The following is a 23,335-nucleotide window of genomic DNA, read 5'->3' on the forward strand; positions in this document are numbered from 1 at the left end:
AATCAACTGTGTTATCCATGCCGTGGTAGACCAGAATAGAAAAAGCTACTCTTGGCATATTGAAGATGCGTGCATTTTATTTTCTATTGTAATTTAAAAGTAAAATCAGAAATATTGATTTCTACTTGACTGGAGAGATGATTTAGTTTGAATATCAGTCTGATCTTAATCAGGTGAGAATTAATTGAGTTGGAGGTATTAGATATTCAGTGATGTTAACTGAACCGTGATCAATCTAGAGAGAAGCTTTCTTTTGTACTATGTTAGAATTATCAAATAGCTCATGCACTACAATGTGAAATAATCTTTTCGTGTTCATCATTCTACCTTCTTGTCTCATTAAATGCACCACTAAATTCGTTCTGTACACAAACTAATCTTTAAAGTAGCAAGCTAATAAATCACAATTTAATAGAAAATTAAAAGCATAATAATTTTGTCACAAAATGCTGTTGTTGTGAGAATTTTATAATGTTGTGTTTTTCTAGTGCCTAATTTTAAAGCCAAGTGATTAACTTCTGCTTTTCAAGTATACCTGGGACTTAAAAAAAAAAATCTTAGTTTTACTTTTTTTTTTAATGTTCAACATTGCAAGAATAAAGTGAGCAATACCGAATTATTTTAATGTTTATTTCTAGAAATAAAAATAGAGTCTGTAGCATTACATTGGTCTGAAATGTGGCATGGGCTTTTCATTTATTTTAAGAGTGTGATAGCAATATCATAAGTGTTGTGAAAATATAAATGGTGAGATAACACCTCCATAGGACTTGCTCTTAAGTAGTAAAATTGTAAAGTCTTTAAATAAACTGCAGCCAGAACTGAAAGGATCGATTTGCCTTGTTAACTAGGGACACTACACTTAGTAAATGTCTAATTAAATTTAGCATAGCATGTCTTTTATTCTTCTTCTTTTTTTCTTCTTTTTAAAACTGAGAGTTTGGACCTATTTATGAATAAGGTAGCACATGTTATTGTCAGATTTCTTCCGTTTTGGCAGTTGGTGTGACCGTGTTAAATTATAAGAAAGCCAGTAGTGTGACTTTTGATAGTGTCATTTTACCTTGGAATAGTGCTTTTCGCTTGGCATTGGTATAATGGGAATAGTAGGATCTATGTAGCTGTGTATTTTGTGAAAAGGAATGTCCAAATTTGTATTTGAGAACAATTAGCATTTAATGAAAAGAAGCCATATGTGCAGAAATAGCCCTAGAGTGTGATGAACGGGGTGTTCTTAGTGAGATATAGAGGGGTTCCCCACCCAGTTGTTGGTGCACAGCATTCAGGGAAAAGCACTTGCTTAAGAAGGAAACTGCAGAGGATTTTTTCACTCTGCTCATTAAAGTCTGAACCGGACTCCACTCTCCCCTCCACGCAGAGCTATGGCTTGCTCGCTTGCTTTTTTTAAAATTACATTTTGGAAGGTTGACACATGTGTCTACTACCCAGACACGGTACAAACATGTCTCTTTATTTCTTGGCCCTCCAGAGTCCCAGTTTTTCTCCTCTGAGGCAACCACAATTACCAGTTTTCTTCCTTGTTCTTCTCTGGCTCTTTGGAGTTTGTATAGACATCTGTCTGTATAAATGCACAGATATGCACACATACACAAACCTGCTGTTTTATTTTTTAAATTTTATTTTTTCAGTATTCCAGCATTCATTGTTTATGCACCACACCCAGTGCTCCATGCAGTACGTGTCCCTCCTTAATACCCACCATCAGGCTCACACATCCCCCCACCCTCTCCCCTCCAAAACCCTCAGTTTGTTTCTGAGAGTCCAAAATCTCATGCTTCGTCTCCCCCTCCGATTTCCCCAATTCACTTTTCCTTTCCTTCTCCTAATGTCCTCCATGTTATTCCTGATGCTTCACAGGTGAAACCATATGATAATTGACTCTATCTGCTTGACTTATTTCACTCAGCATAGTCTTCTCTAGTCCCGTCCATGTTGATACAAAAGTTGGGTATTCATCCTTTCTGATGGAGGTGTAATATTCCATTTTGTATTCTAAGCAGAAATGATAACATACTCCACTGTACTGCTGTGCTCCTCGATTTTCAGTTGGGGTCCTAGGGATCATTTCCTGTTAATGTACTTTTTTTCTTTTCTTTTCTTTTTTGTGGCTGCATAGTATTTCATGGTATAGTATTTTACTCCTTTGGTTGTTGATGTGACAGAGTAAAAGAAGACTGATTCAGTGTTTTTCAATGGTGTCAAAGGCTATTTTTTACTTAGATAAAACCTTTTTGTTTCAGCTCAGGGAAAGTAGAATGAGGAATGGCTAGTGAGGTGTCATTCTCTTAATGATTCCCTCCAAAAGATTTTTTGATATCTATGTATTTATTTATATATTCATTTTTGTTAAGAAATACCTAGCCATAATCATTTTCATATTTTAATCGCCTGCTGTTTGAATTTGCAAAACTTACTGTCATTGTTTTGTAAGGGAGATGCCAACCTCTTTTAGATCCTCTTGGGAGTGAAACAAGGTGTTAAATACATAAATAAATTTGACAAACGAGAAGATTATGAGGGGGGTGCCCAGGTTTTGTTAGTACTCTAGAAAGCATATCCAATTAGGAAAGAGAGAGCCACATTCACACTGCCTCTGAACCAGGAAAAGGGAGCAAGAAGGATGTTATTTCCTGTAATATTTGAGGAGGAGGCAGCATTAGATGTACTGTGCTTTTTTTTTTCTATGCCATAAATCCTCCCGCAGCACACAGCACACATGCGACACACACACACACAGAGGAACTGGCTACCATGGGGGAGATAAGGAGTTTTTGTCACAGTGTTTAAACAGAGAGATGGTTAACAAGGACCTTCCGAACTGAGTAAGAGTTTAGATTAAGTGACCTGTGAAGTCCTTCCCACTCTCACCATTTCAGTTCCAGAAGTCTGGAACACGGCAGCTCGTCCTTCCCCTGGACCCTCTGGGATTTGTGATAAATGGTCAGTGGTGGCTCATACTCCTGCCCAGAAAGGACTGTAAAACCTCTTGAAAGAGAGAAAAAGTACAGTGGGTTAGTTTATTGCTTGCATTACTTACATTATTAAAAGCATGGATTCTACTTTTGTGTGATGGTGCTTCTCGTGAGGGGCGGGGGAGGGCGGAGCACCCACCAGGAGATGGCAAGGAAGCCTGGAAGGCTCCATGTTCAGAGCTGTGCTGTTCTGTTAGCTGCTTTGATCAGTGCCTGTTAATGGACAGCTCTTTCAACTTGGGAGGCAGTGGGAACAGAGAGGGAACATGTAAGAAAAATGTACAGCATGAACCAGACTCATTCACTTATATTTCTCCTGCTTTATTACCTTCTGCATCCTCCACCTCTGCTATTGTTAATGACAATGGATACTGTGATTTGGGGAGATTTCAAGCATCTCTTAGCGGCAGTCTTTTTAAAAAAAGATGGGCTGGGTGGGTGTTTTGCTCACCAGCACTAGGCTATGCTAATATGTACCTTTCAAGTACTGGTAGCACTTAAAATCTGACACACAGAATTCAGTGTTTCATTATATACCGTTTGGAGAAGCCACTTTCCAGTGCATAAAATACTTACTTTAAGTATTTAAATATATTTTATAGGAATTCTAGAAAACAGGGTGGGACCAAAGAGTGAGGGACCTGATGTTACTTATTTCAGATGATTGCTGCTAAGTAGCATAAAATTGAGCAACAAGACTACAGCTTATTTTTTTCCTGTGGTGATGATAGGGGTGTGCTGGGCCACCCCCGCTCACTCCCCATTTCTCAGTTGCGACCTCCTGTGAGCTAGCTGGCCTGGGTTTAGTTTCCTCTGTGACCATGGAAATTGCAGCTAGATGTGGAGACTTTTGTGTGTGTTCTTATTGTGGAAGGAGCAAGTGGAATTCAGTAGTAGTTACAAGTATTTTTCCAGAATGAGGAAAGGCCGGTTGCTAGGCTAGTCTGTGCCAGGCTCTGTGGTCTTAGAAATGTGACATAACCTCTCTCTTCTTCTTCCGCCTCTTCTGCCATGTCGCACAGCTTAGCTGGCTGCTTGGTATCTTTTTCATTCCTTTTTGGTTTTTTCGCCTGAACCGCCAAGCCCCCACGCCGCTTCCTCTTGGTCGCCGCCATCTTAGTTGTTTGAATGAAGACCGAAACTTCTAAGATTTTCTGAGGTGTGTGTCGTAGAGTTTTAGTGGCATTTCTTTAATGATTTTGATGATCAGTTTCTACATATCTTCCTGTCCCAAATTACTTCCCTTTCATGATGATTTATATGTGTACCTCATTTGAATGAGAATTCCTTTTTTTTCAACTCATGTTCATTGAAAAGTCAACTTGTTCAATAAAGATAATCCTTTAAACTGGAAAAAAGAAAAAAAAAAGAAGAAAGAAATGTGACATAACCTAAATGTGACATCTGGTAAATGAAGATAATAAAAGTGCTTATCTAACAGTGCTTTTACAAAATTCAAGTGAATAAACGTTCTCAGTATAGTATCTGGTACATAATAAACACCCACCGTATTTTAGTTGCCGTTATTATTTTGTTCTTATTGCTATTATTAACACCTTTAAATACCTTTAAAGGAATTATGAAGTTCCATGGGAAAATAGGAAAACGGCCAACAAAACAGCCACCTAAAATCAGACTCTTGAATTTGGCTCAGGTCATGATCTCAGAGGGTGGTGGGATCGAGCCCTATGTCGGGCTCTGCACTTTGTGTGGAGTCTGCTTGAGATTCTCTCTCCCACCCCTGGCTGACACAATCTTTCTAAAATTTATTTCTAAAAATAAATAAAATCTTTTTGTAAAGGAACCATTTTACTTATTTTTTTTAATTTTATGCATATTTTATTTTTAATTATAATTTTTAAAATTTCAATTCCAATATAGATAACATACAGTATTATGTTGATTTCAAGTATACAATACAGTATTTCAGCAATTCTGTATATTACTCAGTGCTTGTCAAGGTAAGTGTACTCCTAATGCCTTTCCCTATTTCAACCATCCCCTTACCCACCTCCCCTCTGATAGTCCTCTGTTTGTTCTCTATAGTTAAGAGTCTGCTTTATGGTTTGTCTCATTTTATCTTTGTTCATTTGTTTTATTTCTTAAATTCTGCATATGAGTGAAATCGTATGGAATTTTTCTTTTTCTAACTTACTTTGTTTAGCATAATAATGTGTTGTTGCAAATGGCCAGATTTCATTCTTTTTCAAGGCTGAATAATATTCCTGTGTGTGTGTGTGTGTGTGTGTGTGTGTGTGTGCGTGTGCACGTACCTACGTACACCCAATATCTTCTTTTTCCATGCATCTCTCCATGGACACTTGGGCTGTTCCATAATTTGGCTGTTGTAAATAATGCTGTCATAAACATAGGGATGCATGTATGCCTTTGAATTAGTGTTTGTGTAGTTTTTGGGTAAACACCCAGTAGTGCAGTTAATGGATCATACAGTTTTTCTATTTTTTAATTTTCTGACGAAATTCGATACTGTTTTCCACGGTGATTGCAGCAGTTGGCATTCCCACGAGCAGTGCGCTAGGGTTCCTTTTTGTCCACATCCTCACCAACACTTGTTTCTTTTGTTTTTCATTTTAGCATCTGACAGGTGTCAGATGATATGTCATTATATGTCATTATAGGTTTGATTTGCATTATCCCAATGATGAGTGATGTTGAGCATCCTTTCATGTATCTGTTGGCCATCTGTATGTCTTCTTTGGAGAAATGTCTGTTCATGTCCTTTGTCCATTTTTAATTGAATTTTTGGGTTCTGTTGGTGCTAAGTTGTAGAAATTCTTTATATATTTTGGATACTAAACCCTTATTGGATATATCATTTGTATATATCCTCTCCCATTCAGTAAGTAGTTTTTTAGTTATGTTGATTATTTCCTTTCCTATGCAGAAAACTTTTATTTTGATAGTCTCAATAGTTTATTTTCGGCTTTATTTCCCTTGCCTCAGGGAGACATATCTAGAAAAACGTAGCTAAAACCACTGTCAGAGAAATTAATGCCTCTGCTGTCTTCTAGGATTTTTATGGTTTCGGGTCTCACATATAGGTCTTTAATCTATTTTGAGTTTATGTGTATGGTGTGAGAAGGTAGTTTGATTTCATTCTTTTGCGTGTTGCTGTCCAGTTTTCCCAACACCATTTGTTAAAGAGACTCTCTTTTTCCCATTGTATACTCTTTTCTGCTTTGTCAAACATTAATTGACCGTGTAAGTGTAGGCTTATTTCTGGGCTTTCTGTTTTATTCCTTTGGTCTATATGTTTGTTTTTTGTGCCAGTACTATACTGTTTTGATTACTACAGCTTTGTTGTATAAATTGAAACTTTGGCATTGTGATACCTCTGTTTTTTTCTTTTTCAAAATTTCTTTGGCTGTTCGAGGTCTTTTGTGGTTCCATACAAATTTTAGAATTTGATGGCTCTAATTCTGTGAAAAATACTGTTGGTATTTTGATAGGGATTGCATTAAATCTGTAGCTGACATTAAGTGGTATGGACGTTTTAACAATATTTATTCATCCAGTTCATCCAGTCTGTAGTATGGAAGGTCTTTCCATTTGTTTCTGTCTTCAGTTTCTTTCATCTCAGTGTTTCATAGTTTTCAGAGTACAAGTCTTTCACTGCCTTGCGTAAGGAAGGAAATTTTCTTATTTTTGGTGCAATTGTGAATGAGATTGTTTTCCTGATATTTCTTTCTACGGCTTCATTATTAGTGTATAGAAATGCAACAGATTTCTGTATATTGATTTTGTGTCCTGTGACCTGTGTGAATTCAGATACCAGTTCCAGTAGGTTTTTGGTGGAGTATTTAGGACTTTTTACATACAGTATCCTGTCATCTGCAAAGAGTAAAAGTTTTCCTTCTTCCTTACCAATTCTTCCATTCCTTTTTCTTGTCTGATTGCTGCGGGTAGGACTTCAATACTATGTTGAGTAAAAGTGGTGAGGAAAAAAGCTCTCAATTTTTCACTATTGAATAAGATAGTAGTGGTAGGTTTTTCGTAGATGGCCTTTATAATATTAAGGTATGTTCTCTCTAACTCTACTTTGGTGAGGGTTTTTATTACGAATGGGTATTGTACTTCATCAAGTGCTTTTTGCATCTATTGAGGCGATCATATAGTTTTAATCCTTTCTCCTGTTGATATGATGTATCACATTCATTGACTTGAGAATATAGAACCACCCTTGCATCCTGTGAATAAATCCCACTTGATCGTGGTGAATGATTTTTTAAATGTATTGTTGGATTTGGTTTGCTAATATTTTGTTAAGCATTTTTCTACCTATGTTCATCAACAGTATTGCCCTGTAGCTCCCTTCTTTTTGTAATGTCTTTATCTGGTTTTGGTATCAGTGTAATTCTGGCCTCATAGAATTAATTTGGGAAGTTTCCTTCCTCTTGTATGTTTTTGAATAGTTTGAGAGGAATAGGTATTAACTCTTTAAATGTTTGGTAGAATTCGCCTGTCAAGCTAGACAGTCGTGGATTTTTGTTTATTGGGATTTTGATTACTGTTTCAATTTCACTGCTGGTAGTCAGTCTGTTGACATTTTCTATTTCTCCCTGGTTCAGGTTTGGTAGTTTACATGTTTCTAGGAATTTCGCTATTTCTTCTAGGTTGTCCAGTTTGTTGGCATATAATTTTTCATAATATTCTCAAAAGTATTTGTATTCCTGTTTGTTATTTTTCTTCTTTCCATTTCTGATTTTGTTTGAGTCTTCTCTCTCTGTCTCTTTCTTTTTAATGAATCTGGGTAAAAGTTTATCAATTTTGTCAATCTTTTCAAAGAACCAGTGACTGGGTTCATTGATCTGTTCTATTGTTTTTTAAGTTTCTATTTCATTTGTTTGTGCTTTAATCTTTATCATATCTTTTCTTCTACTGGTTTGGTTCCTTGAGTTGTAGGGTTAAGTTGTTTATTTGAGATTTTTTGTGCTTCTTGAGGTAGGCCTGTATTGATATAAACTTACCGCTTAGGACTGCTTTTGCTGCATCCTAAAGATTTTGAACAATTGTGTTGTCATTTTCATTTGTCTCCATGAATTTTTTTCATTTCTTCTTTGATTTCTTGGTTGACCTGTTCATTGTTTAGTAACATGTTATTTAAGCTGCATGTATTTGTGCTCTTTCCAGACTTTTTCTTGGGAGTTTGTTTCTGGCTTTATAACATTGTGGTCAGAAAAGATGCATGGTATGATTTCAGTCTTTTTGAATTTGTTGAGACTTGTTTTGTGGCCTAATATTTGATCTCTCCTGGAGCATGTTCCATGTGTACTTGAAAACAATATGTATTCTGATGTTTTAGGGTGGAATGTTCTGAGTGTATCTGTTAGATCCATTTGGTCCAATGTATCATCCAAAGTCACTGTTTCCTTGATGATTTTCTGTTTGGTTGATCTGCCCATTGGTACAAGCTGGGTGTGAAAATCCTTTGCTAATAAATTTACTGTTCATTACTTGCCTTATGTTTGTTATTAGCCTTTTTTAATATATTTCTGTGCGGTGATGTTGGGTGTATGAATACTTAGAGTTGTCATATCTTGTTGAATTGTCCCCTTTATGATTATATAGTGTCCTTTTTTTGTCCCGTGTCTCTTGTCTCCTCTTCAGTGTCTGTTTTGTCTGATAGAAGTATTGCTACCCTGGCTTCTTTTCCCATCTATTTGCATGATAAATGTTTCTCTGTCCCTTCGTGCTCAGCTGCAGGTTTCTTTAAGTCTGAAATGAGTCTTTTGCAGGCAGCATATTGATGAGTCTTGGGGTCTTTTGTTGTTTTTTGTTTTTTGGTTGTTTTTTGTTTTTTTGTTTTTTTAATCCATTCCATCACCCTCTGTTTTTGTATGGAGCCTTTAGCCCATTACATTCAAAATAATTACGGATAGATAGATTACTTACTGCCATTTTTGTTTTATGGTTGCTTTTGTAGTTCTCTGTTCCTTTCTTCCCTTGCTCTTTTCTCTCATGATTATTTGGCTTTCTTTAGTGATATACTTGGACTCCTTTATCTTTATTTTTTTGCATATCTACTACTGGTTTTTAGATTTTTCATTTGTTTATAACCTCTTCTGCATGTAGTAGTCTATATTAAGCTGATGGTTGCTTAAGTTTGAATCCATTCTTTATGCCTCTCCCCTCCATGTTTAGGTGTATATTTTCACACTTTACACCCTTTTATTTTGTCCCTTGAGTGATTTTGACATATAAACATACTTTTACTGCTTTTGTGCTGTCTACTTTTCTTATTCCTGTTTATTTCCTTTCCACGTAGAATCCCTTTTAACATTTCTCATGGTTTAATGGTGATGAATTCCTTTAACTTTTGTCTGGGAAACTCTTTCTCTCTCCTTCTATTCTGAATGATATCCTTGCTGGATAGATAATTTTGGCTGCAGATTTTTTTTTTCTTTCCAGCACTTTGAATATATCATGCCACTTTTTTCTGGCCTGTAAAGTTCCTGCTGAAAAATCAGCTGATAGCCTTATGAGGTTGCCCATGTGTATAACTATTTTGTTTTCTCTTGGTGCTTTAAAAATTCTTTTTATCACTACTTCTTGCCATTTTAATTATTCTGTGTCTTGGTGTGGTCTTCCTTGGGTTGATTTTGTTTGGAGCATTCTGTGCCTCCTCGATCTTCATTTCCCCAGATTTGAGATGTTTTCAGCTATTATTTCTTCAAGTATATATTTGCCTCCTTCTCTTTCTCTTACCCTTCTGGTATCTCTATAAGGTGGATATTATTATGTTTGAGTTCCCTAAGTCTATTTTTATTCTGGGTTTTTTGGTTTTTTGTTTTTTTTGTCTCTCGCCTACTCAGCTTGATTACATTCCATTGCTCTGTCTTCTAGGTCACTGGTTTGTTCTTTCGCGTCCTCTACTCCACTATTTATTCCATTTGGTGTATTTTTAATTTAATTTATTGAGTTCTTCATCTATAAGTTTTCTTTTTTATGTTTTCTATCTCTTTGTTAAGGGTCTCACTGTCCAGTGAGTTTATCTTTATGATTTATTACTTTATTTTTTTAAGCTTTTATTTATTTGACAAGTAAAGAGAGAAAGAGTGCAGCAGGGGGAGTGACAGGCAGAGGGAGAGGGAGAAGTAGGTGTCCTGCTGAGCAGAGAGCCCGTGTGAGACTTGATCCCAGGACCCTGGGATCATGACCTGAGCCAAAGGCAAACATTTAACCAGCTGAGCCACCCATGTGCCCTATGATTTGTTGCTTTATTATTTTTTTTCAATCTTTTAAAAAGATTTTTATTTATTTATTTATTTGACAGAGATACCGTGAGAGAGGGAACACAAGTGGGGGGGAGTGGGAGAGGGAGAAGCAGACTTCTTGAGCAGGGAACCTGTTGCAGGGCTTGATCCCAGGACTCTGGGATCATGATCTGAGCTGAAGGCGGACACTTAACTACTGAGCCACCCAGGCACCCCTGATTTATTGCTTCAAGTTCTCTATCAGGCCTACTACTTTTCTCCATTTTGCTTAGGTATCTTGCTATGGTTTTGTATGAAATAACAGAACAAGACATTTTCCTCTGCCCTTAGTTTTTCTAACTCCGTATCTTTTTTTTTTTTTTTTAAGATTTTATTTATTTGATAGAGACAGCAAGAGAGTGAACACAAGCAGGGGGAGTGGGAGAGTGAGAAGCAGCTTCCCTTTGAGTAGGGAGTCTGTTGTGGGGCTTGATGCCAGGACCCTGGGATCATGACCTGAGCCAAAGGCAGATGCTTAATGACTGAGCCACCCAGACGCCCCTCCATATACATTTTTGTGTGTCTGGAAAGTTAGGTACGTTTCCAGCTCTTGAAAGTAGTGACCTAATGAAGAAGAGGTCCTGGAGTACCCTGCAATCAGTGTCCTGTGTTGACCAGAACTTGACACTTCAGGGCTGTCTTCTGTGTGTGTTGCATTCATCCTGGTATCGTGGTTTGGCTTTTCTTTCTACCATCCAGCTCTTTCCAATGGCTCTCTGCCTGTTATGGGCAGTGTTTGCTTCCTGTGGTGTTGGTGGACCAGTCAGGGGCCACTTTAGGCTTGAGTTGCTTCAGTCTAGAGGTGGAGTAGCACCAAACTGCAGGACACTTTTCCCTGTGTTGTCCCCTGAGAAGCCTTTGTTGGTGGGTACAACCTGCAGTCAGACTTCTGTCTGCCCCCATGCCACTGCCGGAGTTGCATTTGGGACTAGTGTGTGTGGTAATCTTCCCTTCTCTCCAGGACAGGAGTCACTTTAGAGTGGTGCTGTCCCTGTCACGGCTGCTTGTACACTACCAGGCTTGTGGTTATGCTTTGGATGGGCTCTGGCCAAGAGTGTATTGGAGCAGGCAGCGCTGTAGAAGCTCACTGTCATGGGTGGTGCAGTGTTAGCAGCATTTGCATGTGCGGGGATGGCAAACTCTTAGCAAGTTAGGTAGCAAGTGTTGATGCCAGGCTGGTTCCCACAGGTAGCCGTGTGTGTATGCTAGGGCACAGGGGAGCAAAATGGTGCTTGCCAGCTCCTTTGTCCCTGGAGGAGTCCCCCAGTGATCCTTGTCCCTCCAGGACAAGCCCTGAGATGACTAAATTATCTCTCCTTTCTTTATGCCCCAGACATTTTTCACACACTGCCTCCATGCTGTATCTTCCAAGGCTATTGGTTGTGCTGTCTCTTTAAGGATAGGGACTCAGTTTCCTCTTACCCTTCCAGCTCTCCCAGAACTTGAGCCAACTAATGCTTAGTGTTGCCAGTGTAAAGCTCTGCTGATTGTAAGAACTCATGAAGTTTGACCCCTTTTGTGTTGAAAGTCAAATGTTATGGGAATTTGTCTTTCCCATGTGGGCTCTCCAGTGTGAGAGTCAGTTTCTCTTTCTTCTCTGACACTTGACATCCCTCCCCACAATGTTTCACCTGTCTTACCCTCTTTGAGGTGGCCTCTGCTTTTCAAAGTTGGGTTTGTTACCAGTCTTGGGATCATTTTCTGGGTTATTTATACCGATGTGAATGTTACCTAGTTGTATTGTGGGACAAGGTGAGCTTAGAGTCTTCCTACTTTGCAGTCTTCCCCAGAAAATCTCTAAGAACTGTTTTAGAACCTACCCAATATTAATGTGCCATTGCCCTTTGGTTTTACATAAGTAGAAGTCATCTGTATCCCAAGTGTTACCTACTAAATGCTTTGTCAGAATCGCATCTTAATTCCCATTTAAAATTTGTTCTAACAAATGTGGATAATAAATCTGAGTATCCCTCTCAAGCTTTTTAATTTCTTTTTATATCAAATTTTTGCAAATATCTTCAACCCAGTAGGTTGCCTTTTCATTCTGTTGATGGTTTCCTTTGCTGTGCAAAAGGTTTTTATTTTGATATAGTCCCAGTAACTTATTTTTGCTTTTGTTTCCCTTTCCTCAGGAGACTTATCTAAAAAAAAAGTGTTCTGAGGGCTGACATCAAAGAGATTACTGCTTAATGTTTTCTTCCAGGAGTTTTATGTAGTTTTATGGTTCAGGTCTCACATTTAGGTCTTTAATCAATTTTGAGTTATTTTTTGTTGTGTTGTATAAGACAGCGTCCAGTTCCATTCTTTTGCATGTAGCTGTCTAGTTTTCCCAGCACCATTTGTTGAAGAGACTGTCTTCCCCATTGCATATTCTTTTTTTTTTTTTTAAAGATTTTATTTACTTATTTGACAGACAGAGATTACAAGTAGGCAGAGAGGCAGGCAGAGAGAGGAGGAAGCCGGTTCCCTGCTGAGCAGGGAGCCCGACGTGGGGCTCGATCCCAGGACCCTGGGATCATGACCTGAGCTGAAGGCAGAGGCTTTAACCCACTGAGCCACCCAGGCGCCCCCCCCATTGCATATTCTTAACGCTTTTGTTAAAGTTTAACTGCCCATATAAGTGTGGGTTTATTTCTTGGTTTTCTGTTCTGTTTAATTGATCTTTTTGTCTGTTTTGTGCCAGTACCATACTGTTTTGATTATTACAGCTTTCCTATATCTTTTGATTATTATAGCTTTCCTATATCTTGAAATCTGGGATTGTGATCTAGCTTTGTTCTTCTTTCTCAAAAAGATTGCTTTGGCTGTTCAGGTTCTTTTGTGGTTCCAAATGTATTTTAGGAGTATTTGCTTTAGTTCTGTAAAAACTGCTGTTGGTATTTTGATAGGAATTGTGTTGAATCTATAGGTCTCTTTGTGTAGGGTGGGCATTTTAACAATATTTGTTTTTCCAGTCCATGAACTTGGAATATTTTTCCATTTGTCTGTGTTGTCTTCACTTTCTTTCAGCAGTGTTTTATAACTTTCAGGGTATAGGTCTTTTACCTCCTTGGTTAAGTTTATTCCTACATAAGTTACTCCTTTTGGTGCAATTTTAAGTGGAATTGTTTTAATTTCTCTTTCTGTTACGTCATTATCAGTGGATAGAAACACAGCCAATTTCTGTGTATTTGTTTTGTATCTTGCAAGTTTACTGAATTCATTTATAACTTCTAATAGTTCTTAGGTAGAGTATTTAGGGTCTTCTGCATATGATACCATGCCATCTGCAAATGACGACAGTTTTATTTCTTCCTTACCAGTATGGATGCCTCTTACTTCTTTTTCTTGTCTAATAGCGATAGCTAGGACTTCCAGTACTGTGTTAAATAAAGCAGTGAGAGTGGACATCCTAGTCTTGTCCCTGATTTTTAGGAAAAGCTCTCAGTTTTTTACCATTGAGTATGATATTAACTTTGGGTTTTTCATATATGACCTTTGGGTTTTTCATATATGACCTTTATTATGTTGAAGAATGTTCCCTTGGAACCTACTTTGCTATTGCATTTTGTCAGATGCTTTTTCTGCGACTGTTGAGATGATCAAATGGTTTTTAATCCCCTTGTCTTGTTAATGTAATATATTACATTGATTGATTTGTGACTAATGAACCACTCTTGTATCCCTGGAGTAAACCCCACTATTGTCATTTTTTAATGTATTGTTGAAATCAGTTTTCTTAGATTTTGTCGAGGATTTAGGCATCCGTGTTCATCGGAGACATTGGCCTATAGTCTTCCTTTTTTGTAGTGTCTTTACTGGCATTGGCCAGTAGGCATCCATGTTCATCAGAGACATTGGCATATAGTCTTCCTTTTTTGTAGTGTCTTTACTGGCCTTTTACTACCAGGGTGATACTGGTCTTGTACAATGACTTTAGAGGTTTTCTTTTCCTCTTCTGTTTTATGGAATAGTTTGAAAAGAACAGGTACCATGTTCTTGACATTTTAAAGAAAGAAGTTTTGAGTGTTCCCTCTAAATATGTTTTTTAAATTTGAAATAACTTTTTAAGCTCTCTGTTCTTACTGTTTATTGATATTCATTTGTATTTCCTTAAGATATACTTAAGTGCATGAAATTTTCTTTTCATAATCTTCAATGGTAATGAATTTAAATTATATATAGGCATATAAGCTTTAAAATAACATTGAAAGACAAAGAATTTCTATGAATATCGTAGAATACCTTTTAGAAATTGGTTGGCTGTATTAGCGACATCATTATTATATGAATGTTTGTTAATGTGGTATGAAAGCAAGATCCTCGTTAAAATCTTGTAGCTAAACAAGTGACAAAAACCTTACAAACAGCTTGAGGCTTTAGACCAGTCGTGGTTATTCCAAGAGATTTGGACAAGTGTGAAAATATACAGACTGTGCCTTTATTGTGGTCAGAATACAGGGTTGCTATCTTGCATCAGTTCCCTACTGAGAATATTTTTATTCATAATAGGGAAAACGTATCTGAAAGTAAGATAATGTGTAACCATTCTGTTGTGAATCTGTCAAATGTAAAAGTATTGGGTTTATTAAATTTGGAAAGTGGACTTGATAATAGCCATCGTGTTGGTGTTTTTCAGGAAAGGAGGGTTTTGATCACCTAGCGTATTTTCATTAGGCAAATTTGTGATGCTAATGATCTTTCTTCTAGGCACTATCTGAGCATGGACTGGTCTGCTTTAGGTCTAGTAAGATGTGATGCAGAGCAGTCAGCCCATGGCTCATCACCACTGTGGAATACGGCAGTTCCCTTACAGAAGCCCTTAGCCAGATTCAGTCACTTCCAGGTTAACTTTATATACATACTCCCTTTGAGGATTTCCTAGGTCTTTTTAAGATTTTGTTTATTTATTTATTTGAGAGAGAGAGAGCATGAACACAAGTGGGGGGAGGGGCAGAGGAACAGGAGAAGTAGACTCCCTCACTGAGCAGGAAGCCCAATATGGGGCTCCATCCCGGGACCTCAAGACCATGACCTTAGCTGAAGGCAGACACTTAACCGACTGAGCCATCCAGGCATCCCACAAACCAGGTCCCTTGGTCTTAATTCTTACTTAGCATCATAACCGTTGCTTGTCGAAAAGCAGATTTTAATATCATTTAAGTAGAGAAATTCACATGTAGGAATCCTAGTGACATTCCAGAGTGAAAGTTAATGGACTTCTATAGCCATGTAGCCACCCCTCAGGATCTCCCCTGATCATGAGCTGATTATAAGTCTGTTCTGCCTTTTTGAGTTGGAGGGAGTCCTTAGAGGGCACAGAGGAAATTTCCTTGGTCTGATTTGGCTCAGGAGCTCAACTCATGTGCACAAAATGGAACAGAATATTTGTAGTTGAAGTAGAAAAGGATAGCTGAGTGATCAGGGGTCGGAGAGCAGTGGTGGGACTGCCAGGCCTGGAGAACAAGCAGCTGAAGGAAGAGAATCCTACGTGTCTTTGACGTGAAGTGTTGCTGCATGTCCCCCGCTTTCATCTGATCACACACATTAAACTGTTTGAATTAAAGTCATTGCCTGCATCTCTCAGCCTTGTTCCTGTTCTGCTGCTTCTCCGTCAGAGTATGCTGTGACATTTCAGGGAGACACAGATGTCTGTGCTGTGGGGCTCTTGTCCCAGCACAGCCCCTCTCCTGAGGTTTTTTTTAATGCATTTAATAGATTCCAGTCATTTCCAGTTTGCTTAGGTCTAAAACTTTTGGTTAACATATTCTGTGTCATCAGGGAGACCCCTGAATTACCTGCTTGCTTTAAGATAATTATAAATTATATCCTCTATTAACTAGAAGGGTAATAGTTCAAGAAAAGAGGGAAATCTTGATAATTTTGCATTAAAGGAATTATAAAAGATACTCAGAAGACACTGTGTTTTACCTATAGCTTCTATGCGAGGGTGATACTGAATTGAAGTCTGACATGGAAATAGTTCGTTACTTAGAGCAGACTGGAGATGGCAGAGCTGAAACTAGAGCAGCCAGTGGACAAGAGGAAGGACCAGAATAGTCGGGAGCTGCAGCAAAGCACACTGTCCTGTGGGAAGAATAACGGAGGACCAAGTCTAACTTTCCAAAGCAGACTGGATTAGGGCGCCAGGCTTCTCTGAGTTGGGAGTGTTGAGAAGGCAGGATACCAAGGGATTAGTACAATTTAAAAGACAAACTACTAGAATGGAAATTTGACAGAAAGCTGTTTCCAGGGACATCTAAGAGTTGACCCGGGAATGGAGTGGGAACCCTATTATCAGATAGGAAGGCCCTTTGGCTTAAAGTGGGTGCCTTGATGCCATCAGGTGACCTGCAGAGACTAGAAGCCAGAGGCCCATATCTGCAAACAACTCCCCTTTTACCCTTGCACTCATTTCTTGTAAAAGATACCCCTCTTCTTTGTTAGGAATCGTCCTTATTCTCCACATCCCTTCTGTGTCTATGAGGCCTCCTCAGAGGTCCTCTTCCCCACCCCCACCCCCCGCCCTTTCAGAGTCATCCCTTATTTCTGCAAAGTTAATGGTGCTTATCCTGTTCTGCCTTTTATTTGTGTGCATGTCTTCTCTGGAGTGTGTACTATGTGCCAAGCATAATCTAAGTAATAGATGTTAAGTGGTGAGTACTTTAGAGCTGTTAAAAATTAGTAGGAGTGCCTCCTAAGCCCGTTGAGTGTCCATCTGATTCTTGGTTTCAGTTCAGGTCATGATCTCAGTTCAGGGTCATGGGATTGAGCCCTATGTTGGGCTCTGTACTCAGTACGGAATCTACTTGGGACCCCCCCCCCACGCTCTTTCTCTCTTTCTCTTTCTCTAAGGAATCTTTAAAAATTTTGATGTAACTGCAAGTCGTTTTTTTTTTCTTTCCAAACTTTTTCAGATTTTACCAAATGTTGCAAGGACTCTGGAATCCTTATGGTAGTAAAATGCCGGAAAGAAAATTCTGCATTGAAAGAATGCCTAACTGCTCAGTAAGTAGTCACCACATTGTTGGTGCTTCTCTATGTTTTTAATACATGTAGCAGGTAAGACTGTTATATAACTCATTACATGTAATAGATTTTGTACTTCACCCCATCAGATCTTTGATATTGTTAGCTCAATCTGAGACTTCAGTTTGTTAAATATTAAGCAGTTTATTTATTTATGAAAGGTCTTATCAAGTTACATGGGTCAACATTATATCTGATTAAAAATATGAGGTCAAGCAAACAAAAATGCAGGATTTTTCATATGACAGCAAATTCCTTTTCATGAAGAGGTTGAACTGTAGAATATATTATAGATGGGCTTATATTTGTCTCTTCTAATGAAAAGGTACTGAATTAGATGATTTGCCAGCCTTGTGATTTGGGGATTAATATAATTTTTAACTCCTGGGAAAGTTGTAATAAATCAAATGAAGGATACAAAGGTAAATTTAGATTTTTGAAGTTAATCAATTTTAAAATAATTATTAAATATCATGTTCACTGACATGTAGTTGAATATTAAAGTAAAAATTCGCAAAATTCTTGGAATGCAAGTGCTTTCTTTTTTTCAAAGACTTTATTTTTATTTTTTGAGAGAGCAGTACCAGGGTACAGGCAGAGAGAGAGGGAAAGAATGTCAAGCTGACTCCATGCTGAGCTCAGAGCCTGATGTGGGCTTGATCTCACAACCCTGAGATCATGACCTGAGCCAAAACCAAGAGTCGGACACTCACCTGACTGAGCCATCAGTCACCCCAGGTGCTTTCTGTTGTATCTCCCCACACATTTTATTGTCTACATTATTGATGATATTGCAGAATACTTTAGTATTGTTAACTGACAGTTGTGAGGTCTTTTTGGTTAACCCTTATTTCCTTCTATACTTCTCTAGCCCTTGAAACATAGGTCTGCATGGTTTGATGCTTCCTTAGGGAATTATATAAAAAGTGATTATCTGAGTCAAATATTTTTGTTTTTGAGAACATACACATTTGTACATACACATTTAAATTTACAAACTTATTTTAGAATTCTGTAGTTAGAAGACTTGAGAAGTTAATCTCTACATTTATGGATGAGGAAACACCCTTACTTATGGCCTAGGACCTGCACTAAGCATTTCATCAGAGAGTAAGAGTTCCTTCTGTGACTTGTTTTTCTTCCATTTCTATTTCCTCATGCTCCCAAGAGATGTGTAATGAATAAACGAACCTGTTAAACTTCTTTATGACTGAATTTAAATTATGTTGTATATTAAGGGATTTTACACCTCAGTTTTAGTCATCATAATAACTTGTTCTTAGTTTGCCATATTATTCATCCCTCTCAGATGGGCATTATTACAGTAGAGGGGCAGGAGTGCCAGCTGGGGAGAGGGCAGCCAGGGCTTACCTTCTGGACCAGCCAGAGCTTAGCTAGCCATGCAGCTTCAGGCAAGTTTCTCACAGAAGATGGGAAAATTATTCCTCATGGAGTGATCATGGGGGACTATACATAAACTCATTACAACAGTGCCTGGCACATAGGAGGTAGTGAGTCAAGGGTAGCTCTTTTTAAAAGTTGTACTTGTTTTTGTTATCTAAATGTTAATCATTTAAATATCCTCCCATCTTTTACCCCCTGGAAATAAGGAGAAAGAACTTCTAGTCTGTTCTGGGGGAAGGGGCTGGGAAGGGTTGGAGGAGGCTGCTTCTGTTTAGGAGAGAAACAGTAAATGAAACTGAAAGTAGATGGAGTTAAGGATTTTACTGCTTGACCGGAAGTCTCAACAGTCTATATCTTCATTTTGGAATAAGAAAGTGCTCTGCTTTACTGTGAAATGAAGTTAACCACTGCCCTCTCATCTTTTCATAGTGACATATTGAAATATGAATGCTTGTTCTCATTTATCTCTGTCTCATTTTCACTCATTCCTTAGTAAACAGCAGTCTCGCTTCTGCCCCCTTCCACTGGAACTGCTGTTCCTCAAGTTCCTAATAGGTTCCTGGTAGCCAAATGCAGTGAATTGCTTTTCATTCCTTCCTGTTACTTGACCTCCAGAAATTCCTTAAAATTCCCTTCTATCTGGCGTCCCTTACACTCTTTCCTATTCCTCCAACATCTCATTTCTTCTCAGCCTTAACTTCCTTAACTGATTCCTTAAAATGGGTTCCTGGTTCTCTCCTCATGCTTAGGTCTGTGACAGCTCAGTTTACACCCATGGATTCAGTTACTTCCTATAGGTCATAACATTTTTCTGCTCTCTTCAGGTCCCAAACTGAACTCCCCTCCTTTTCCTCCTCCTGCATCATGTGTCTAGAATTTAGACTCCTCTCTCAACGCTAAATGGTTATTTCCTATTGATTTTATTACCTACATCTCCCCTAGATCGATTTTGTCCTTTTCATCCCAACTTCTCCATTAGCTTAGGCCCTCATCATTCTTTTCTGGATCATTGTGGTAGTTTACTTACTACTGGGCATCCTGCACTGAACCCTGCTGCCCGCTTTTGGGCTGTAGCATGTGGCCTGACTCACCTACGACATAGAATTGATCTTTGAGTTTCTGTTAATAGTGTCCCATTGCCTTCAGGATAGATTTCGATTTCTGGATATGGCATACAGTGGCCTTCATGATGTGGCTCCTGCCCTGTCTAGGTTTATTCCAGGCCCTTTGTCTTATGTGCATAATCTGCCGTAATGGTAGTTATTTGCAGTTCTTCATTGTTTTTCCTCATCTTTGTGCCTTTCCAGTGTGCCTTCAGTCTGGACTTCTCTTGTCCATTAAAGTGCAACTCCTGCACTTCTTTTTTTTTTTTTTAATGTTTTTTTTTCCAATTTATTTATTTTCAGAAAAACAGTATTCATTATTTTTTCACCACACCCAGTGCTCCATGCAAGCCGTGCCCTCTATAATACCCACCACCTGGTATCCCAACCTCCCACCCCCCCGCCACTTCAAACCCCTCAGATTGTTTTTCAGAGTCCATAGGTCTCTCATGGTTCACCTCCCCTTCCAATTTACCCAAAAGCACATACCCTCCCCAATGTCCATAACCCTACCCCCCTTCTCCCAACCCCCCTCCCCCCAGCAACCCACAGTTTTTTTCGTGAGATTAAGAGTCACTTATGGTTTGTCTCCCTCCCTATCCCGTCTTGTTTCATGGATTCTTCTCCTACCCACTTAAGCCCCCATGTTGCATCACCACTTCCTCATATCAGGGAGATCATATGATAGTTGTCTTTCTCCGCTTGACTTATTTCGCTAAGCATGATACGCTCTAGTTCCATCCATGTTGTCGCAAATGGCAAGATTTCGTTTCTTTTGATGGCTGCATAGTATTCCATTGTGTATATATACCACATCTTCTTGATCCATTCATCCGTTGATGGACATCTAGGGTCTTTCCATAGTTTGGCTATTGTGGACATTGCTGCTATAAACATTCGGGTGCATGTGCCCCTTTGGATCACTACGTTTGTATCTTTAGGGTAAATACCCAGTAGTGCAATTGCTGGGTCATAGGGCAGTTCTATTTTCAACATTTTGAGGAACCTCCATGCTGTTTTCCAGAGTGGTTGCACCAGCTTGCATTCCCACCAACAGTGTAGGAGGGTTCCCCTTTCTCCGCATCCTCGCCAGCATCTGTCATTTCCTGACTTGTTGATTTTAGCCATTCTGACTGGTGTGAGGTGATATCTCATTGTGGTTTTGATTTGTATTTCCCTGATACCGAGTGATACGGAGCACTTTTTCATGTGTCTGTTGGCCATCTGGATGTCTTCTTTGCAGAAACGTCTGTTCATGTCCTCTGCCCATTTCTTGATTGGGTTATTTGTTCTTTGGGTGTTGAGTTTGTTAAGTTCTTTATAGATTTTGGACACTAGTCCTTTATCTGATATGTCGTTTGCAAATATCTTCTCCCATTCTGTCAGTTGTCTTTTGATTTTGTTAACTGTTTCCTTTGCTGTGCAAAAGCTTTTGATCTTGATGAAATCCCAGTAGTTCATTTTTGCCTAACATTGGATGTTAGGTGATGTTCCTAGGAAGATGTTGCTGCGGCTGAGGTTGAAGAAGTTGCTGCCTGTGTTCTCCTCAAGGATTTTTGATGGATTCCTTTCTCACATTGAGGTCCTTAATCCATTTTGAGTCTATTTTTGTGTGTGGTGTAAGGAAATGGTCCAATTTCATTTTTCTGCACGTGGCTGTCCAATTTTCCCAACACCATTTATTAAATGTCTATGCTACCTAAAGCAATCTACACATTTAATGCAATTCCTATCAAAGTACCATCCATCTTTTTCAAAGAAGTGGAACAAATAATTTAAAAATTTATATGGAACCAGAAAAGACCTCAAATAGCCAAAGGGATATTGAAAAAGAAAGCCAAAGTTGGTGGCATCACAATTCCGGACTTCAAGTTCTATTACAAAGCTGTCATCATCAAGACAGCATGGTACTGGCACAAAAACAGACACATAGATCAATGGAACAGAATAGAGAGCCCAGAAATAGACCCTCAACTCTGTGGTCAGCTAATCTTTGACAAAGCAGGAAAGAATGTCCAATGGAAAAAAGACAACCCCTGCACTTCTTGCTACCTCTCCTTTCCCCACTTCTCTCCCAGGTTCCCATGGTGCACTGGGCCATACCTCTGGCACAGCATTTTGCATCTTTCCTTGTGGTGCAGCCTTTCCTTCCTGTTCCAGAACACCATGCACTCCCTGAGGATAGGCGCTGTTCTTCTCATCACTCTATCCTGCCATTCAAAAACAAGCTACTAGGTCATCCCCCTTGCCCTCTTAAGCAGGTTGATAGCCTAATGTTTACAGTAAGTTTATGACCATTTCTTAAAATCTACTTTTAAAGATTGTACCTGGTGAAATGTCTGAATATTATTAAACCAAGCTTGTATTAAAAACACTCGTGAAGTTTCACTTTTTTAAAAGGAGATTTTCATTTCCTTCTTGTAGTTATAATGATCCAGCCTTTTATGAAGAATGCAAAATGGAATACCTGAAGGAAAGGGAAGAATTCAGAAAAACTGGAATTCCTACCAAGAAAAGGCTACAGAAGCTTCCCACAAGCATGTAGGCAAGTGTTCAGATACTTAGAAGCTCTGATACTCACGGAAATCATTATCACCTAAAATAATGGACTCAAGGAAGTGTTTGCTTTATTCTAAATTATGGAAATACTAATTTTATCTGAAATAAAGTTTTTTTTTTTTTTAAATTTTAAAGTCAGGTTTGTCAAATATGGTAGGAGTAGTAAATAGCGAAATGGGATATGGTCTGCCTGGTCATCATGGACTTTTTGGTAAATTTCCCACAACTACAGTTCTGTAACAGAGATACTGAGATTTAGGGTTCTGTATAGACCTTATATTCCTTTTGTCCAGTGTATAGACTAATGGGTAATCATAGGGATCAGAAGTAACCAAAGTAGGGATGGACAGCCATCAGAGGTATTAATAAGGCAGTATAGTAGAATATTGATGAACCAGAATCCTTCTTGGTTCTGTTACTTATTAGGTATGTAACCATGGAAATAATTTTTAGTTATTGTGAGGATTATTTCAAGTAAGTAGAGTGTTTAGGACAGTGCCTCAGATGTGGTAAATGCTCTTGAAAGGTTGTTGGAAGTAGTAAAGGATTATTTGGAAACATAAAGAAATAGATGAATTAATTTTACTTATGTTTGATGGAAAGTTTCCTAAAATTAATTATTATGCTCCTTGACCTGTTCATTTGGTTACTGAAAATATTTTATGATTTCAGGAGCTAATGTAAAAAATTGTCCAAGTACAATAATTTGGTTCCAGTTTTTTATATCAAAACTTGCTTTTCTTTTCTTCCATGAGCTGTTAACTCTCCACTATAGCCACGGCAACCAGTTTCTATGTATTTCTCATTAAAATCACAAATAGAAATTACTACATACTAGGACAAGATTAAATTTTGACCCCTATCCCATAAAATAGATCTGAGATTATTCTTTATTTAAAGGACTTAGTTTAAAGCAGATAGGATGCTAAGGAAGCAGTGTGATGCTCAAGTTCCATACTTTACTCAAGTGAACCACTCAAAGAACTATTTTACT

General features: G+C 38.4%; 1 protein-coding gene across 2 annotated transcripts in view; it reads left to right on the forward strand.

Moving 5' to 3' along the window:
- Positions 1–23,335, forward strand: part of CMC1 (C-X9-C motif containing 1) — a 90,964-nt gene that overhangs the window by 65,810 nt on the left and 1,819 nt on the right. The window contains exons 3-4 of one of the 2 annotated variants that reach the window (XR_006385068.1): positions 17,164–17,254; positions 22,207–22,327. Coding sequence is in view for 1 of the 2 variants with exons in the window: in XM_044252603.1 (XP_044108538.1) it covers positions 17,164–17,254; positions 22,207–22,327 (212 nt within the window). In the remaining variant the exon portion in view is untranslated. Of the gene's footprint in view, positions 1–17,163; positions 17,255–22,206; positions 22,476–23,335 lie in introns of those variants that run through there. The other variant, XM_044252603.1, reaches the window with a different exon arrangement.

This window comes from Neovison vison, chromosome 6 (assembly GCF_020171115.1).
Source record: "Neovison vison isolate M4711 chromosome 6, ASM_NN_V1, whole genome shotgun sequence".
NCBI classification, from domain to species: Eukaryota; Metazoa; Chordata; class Mammalia; order Carnivora; family Mustelidae; genus Neogale; species Neogale vison.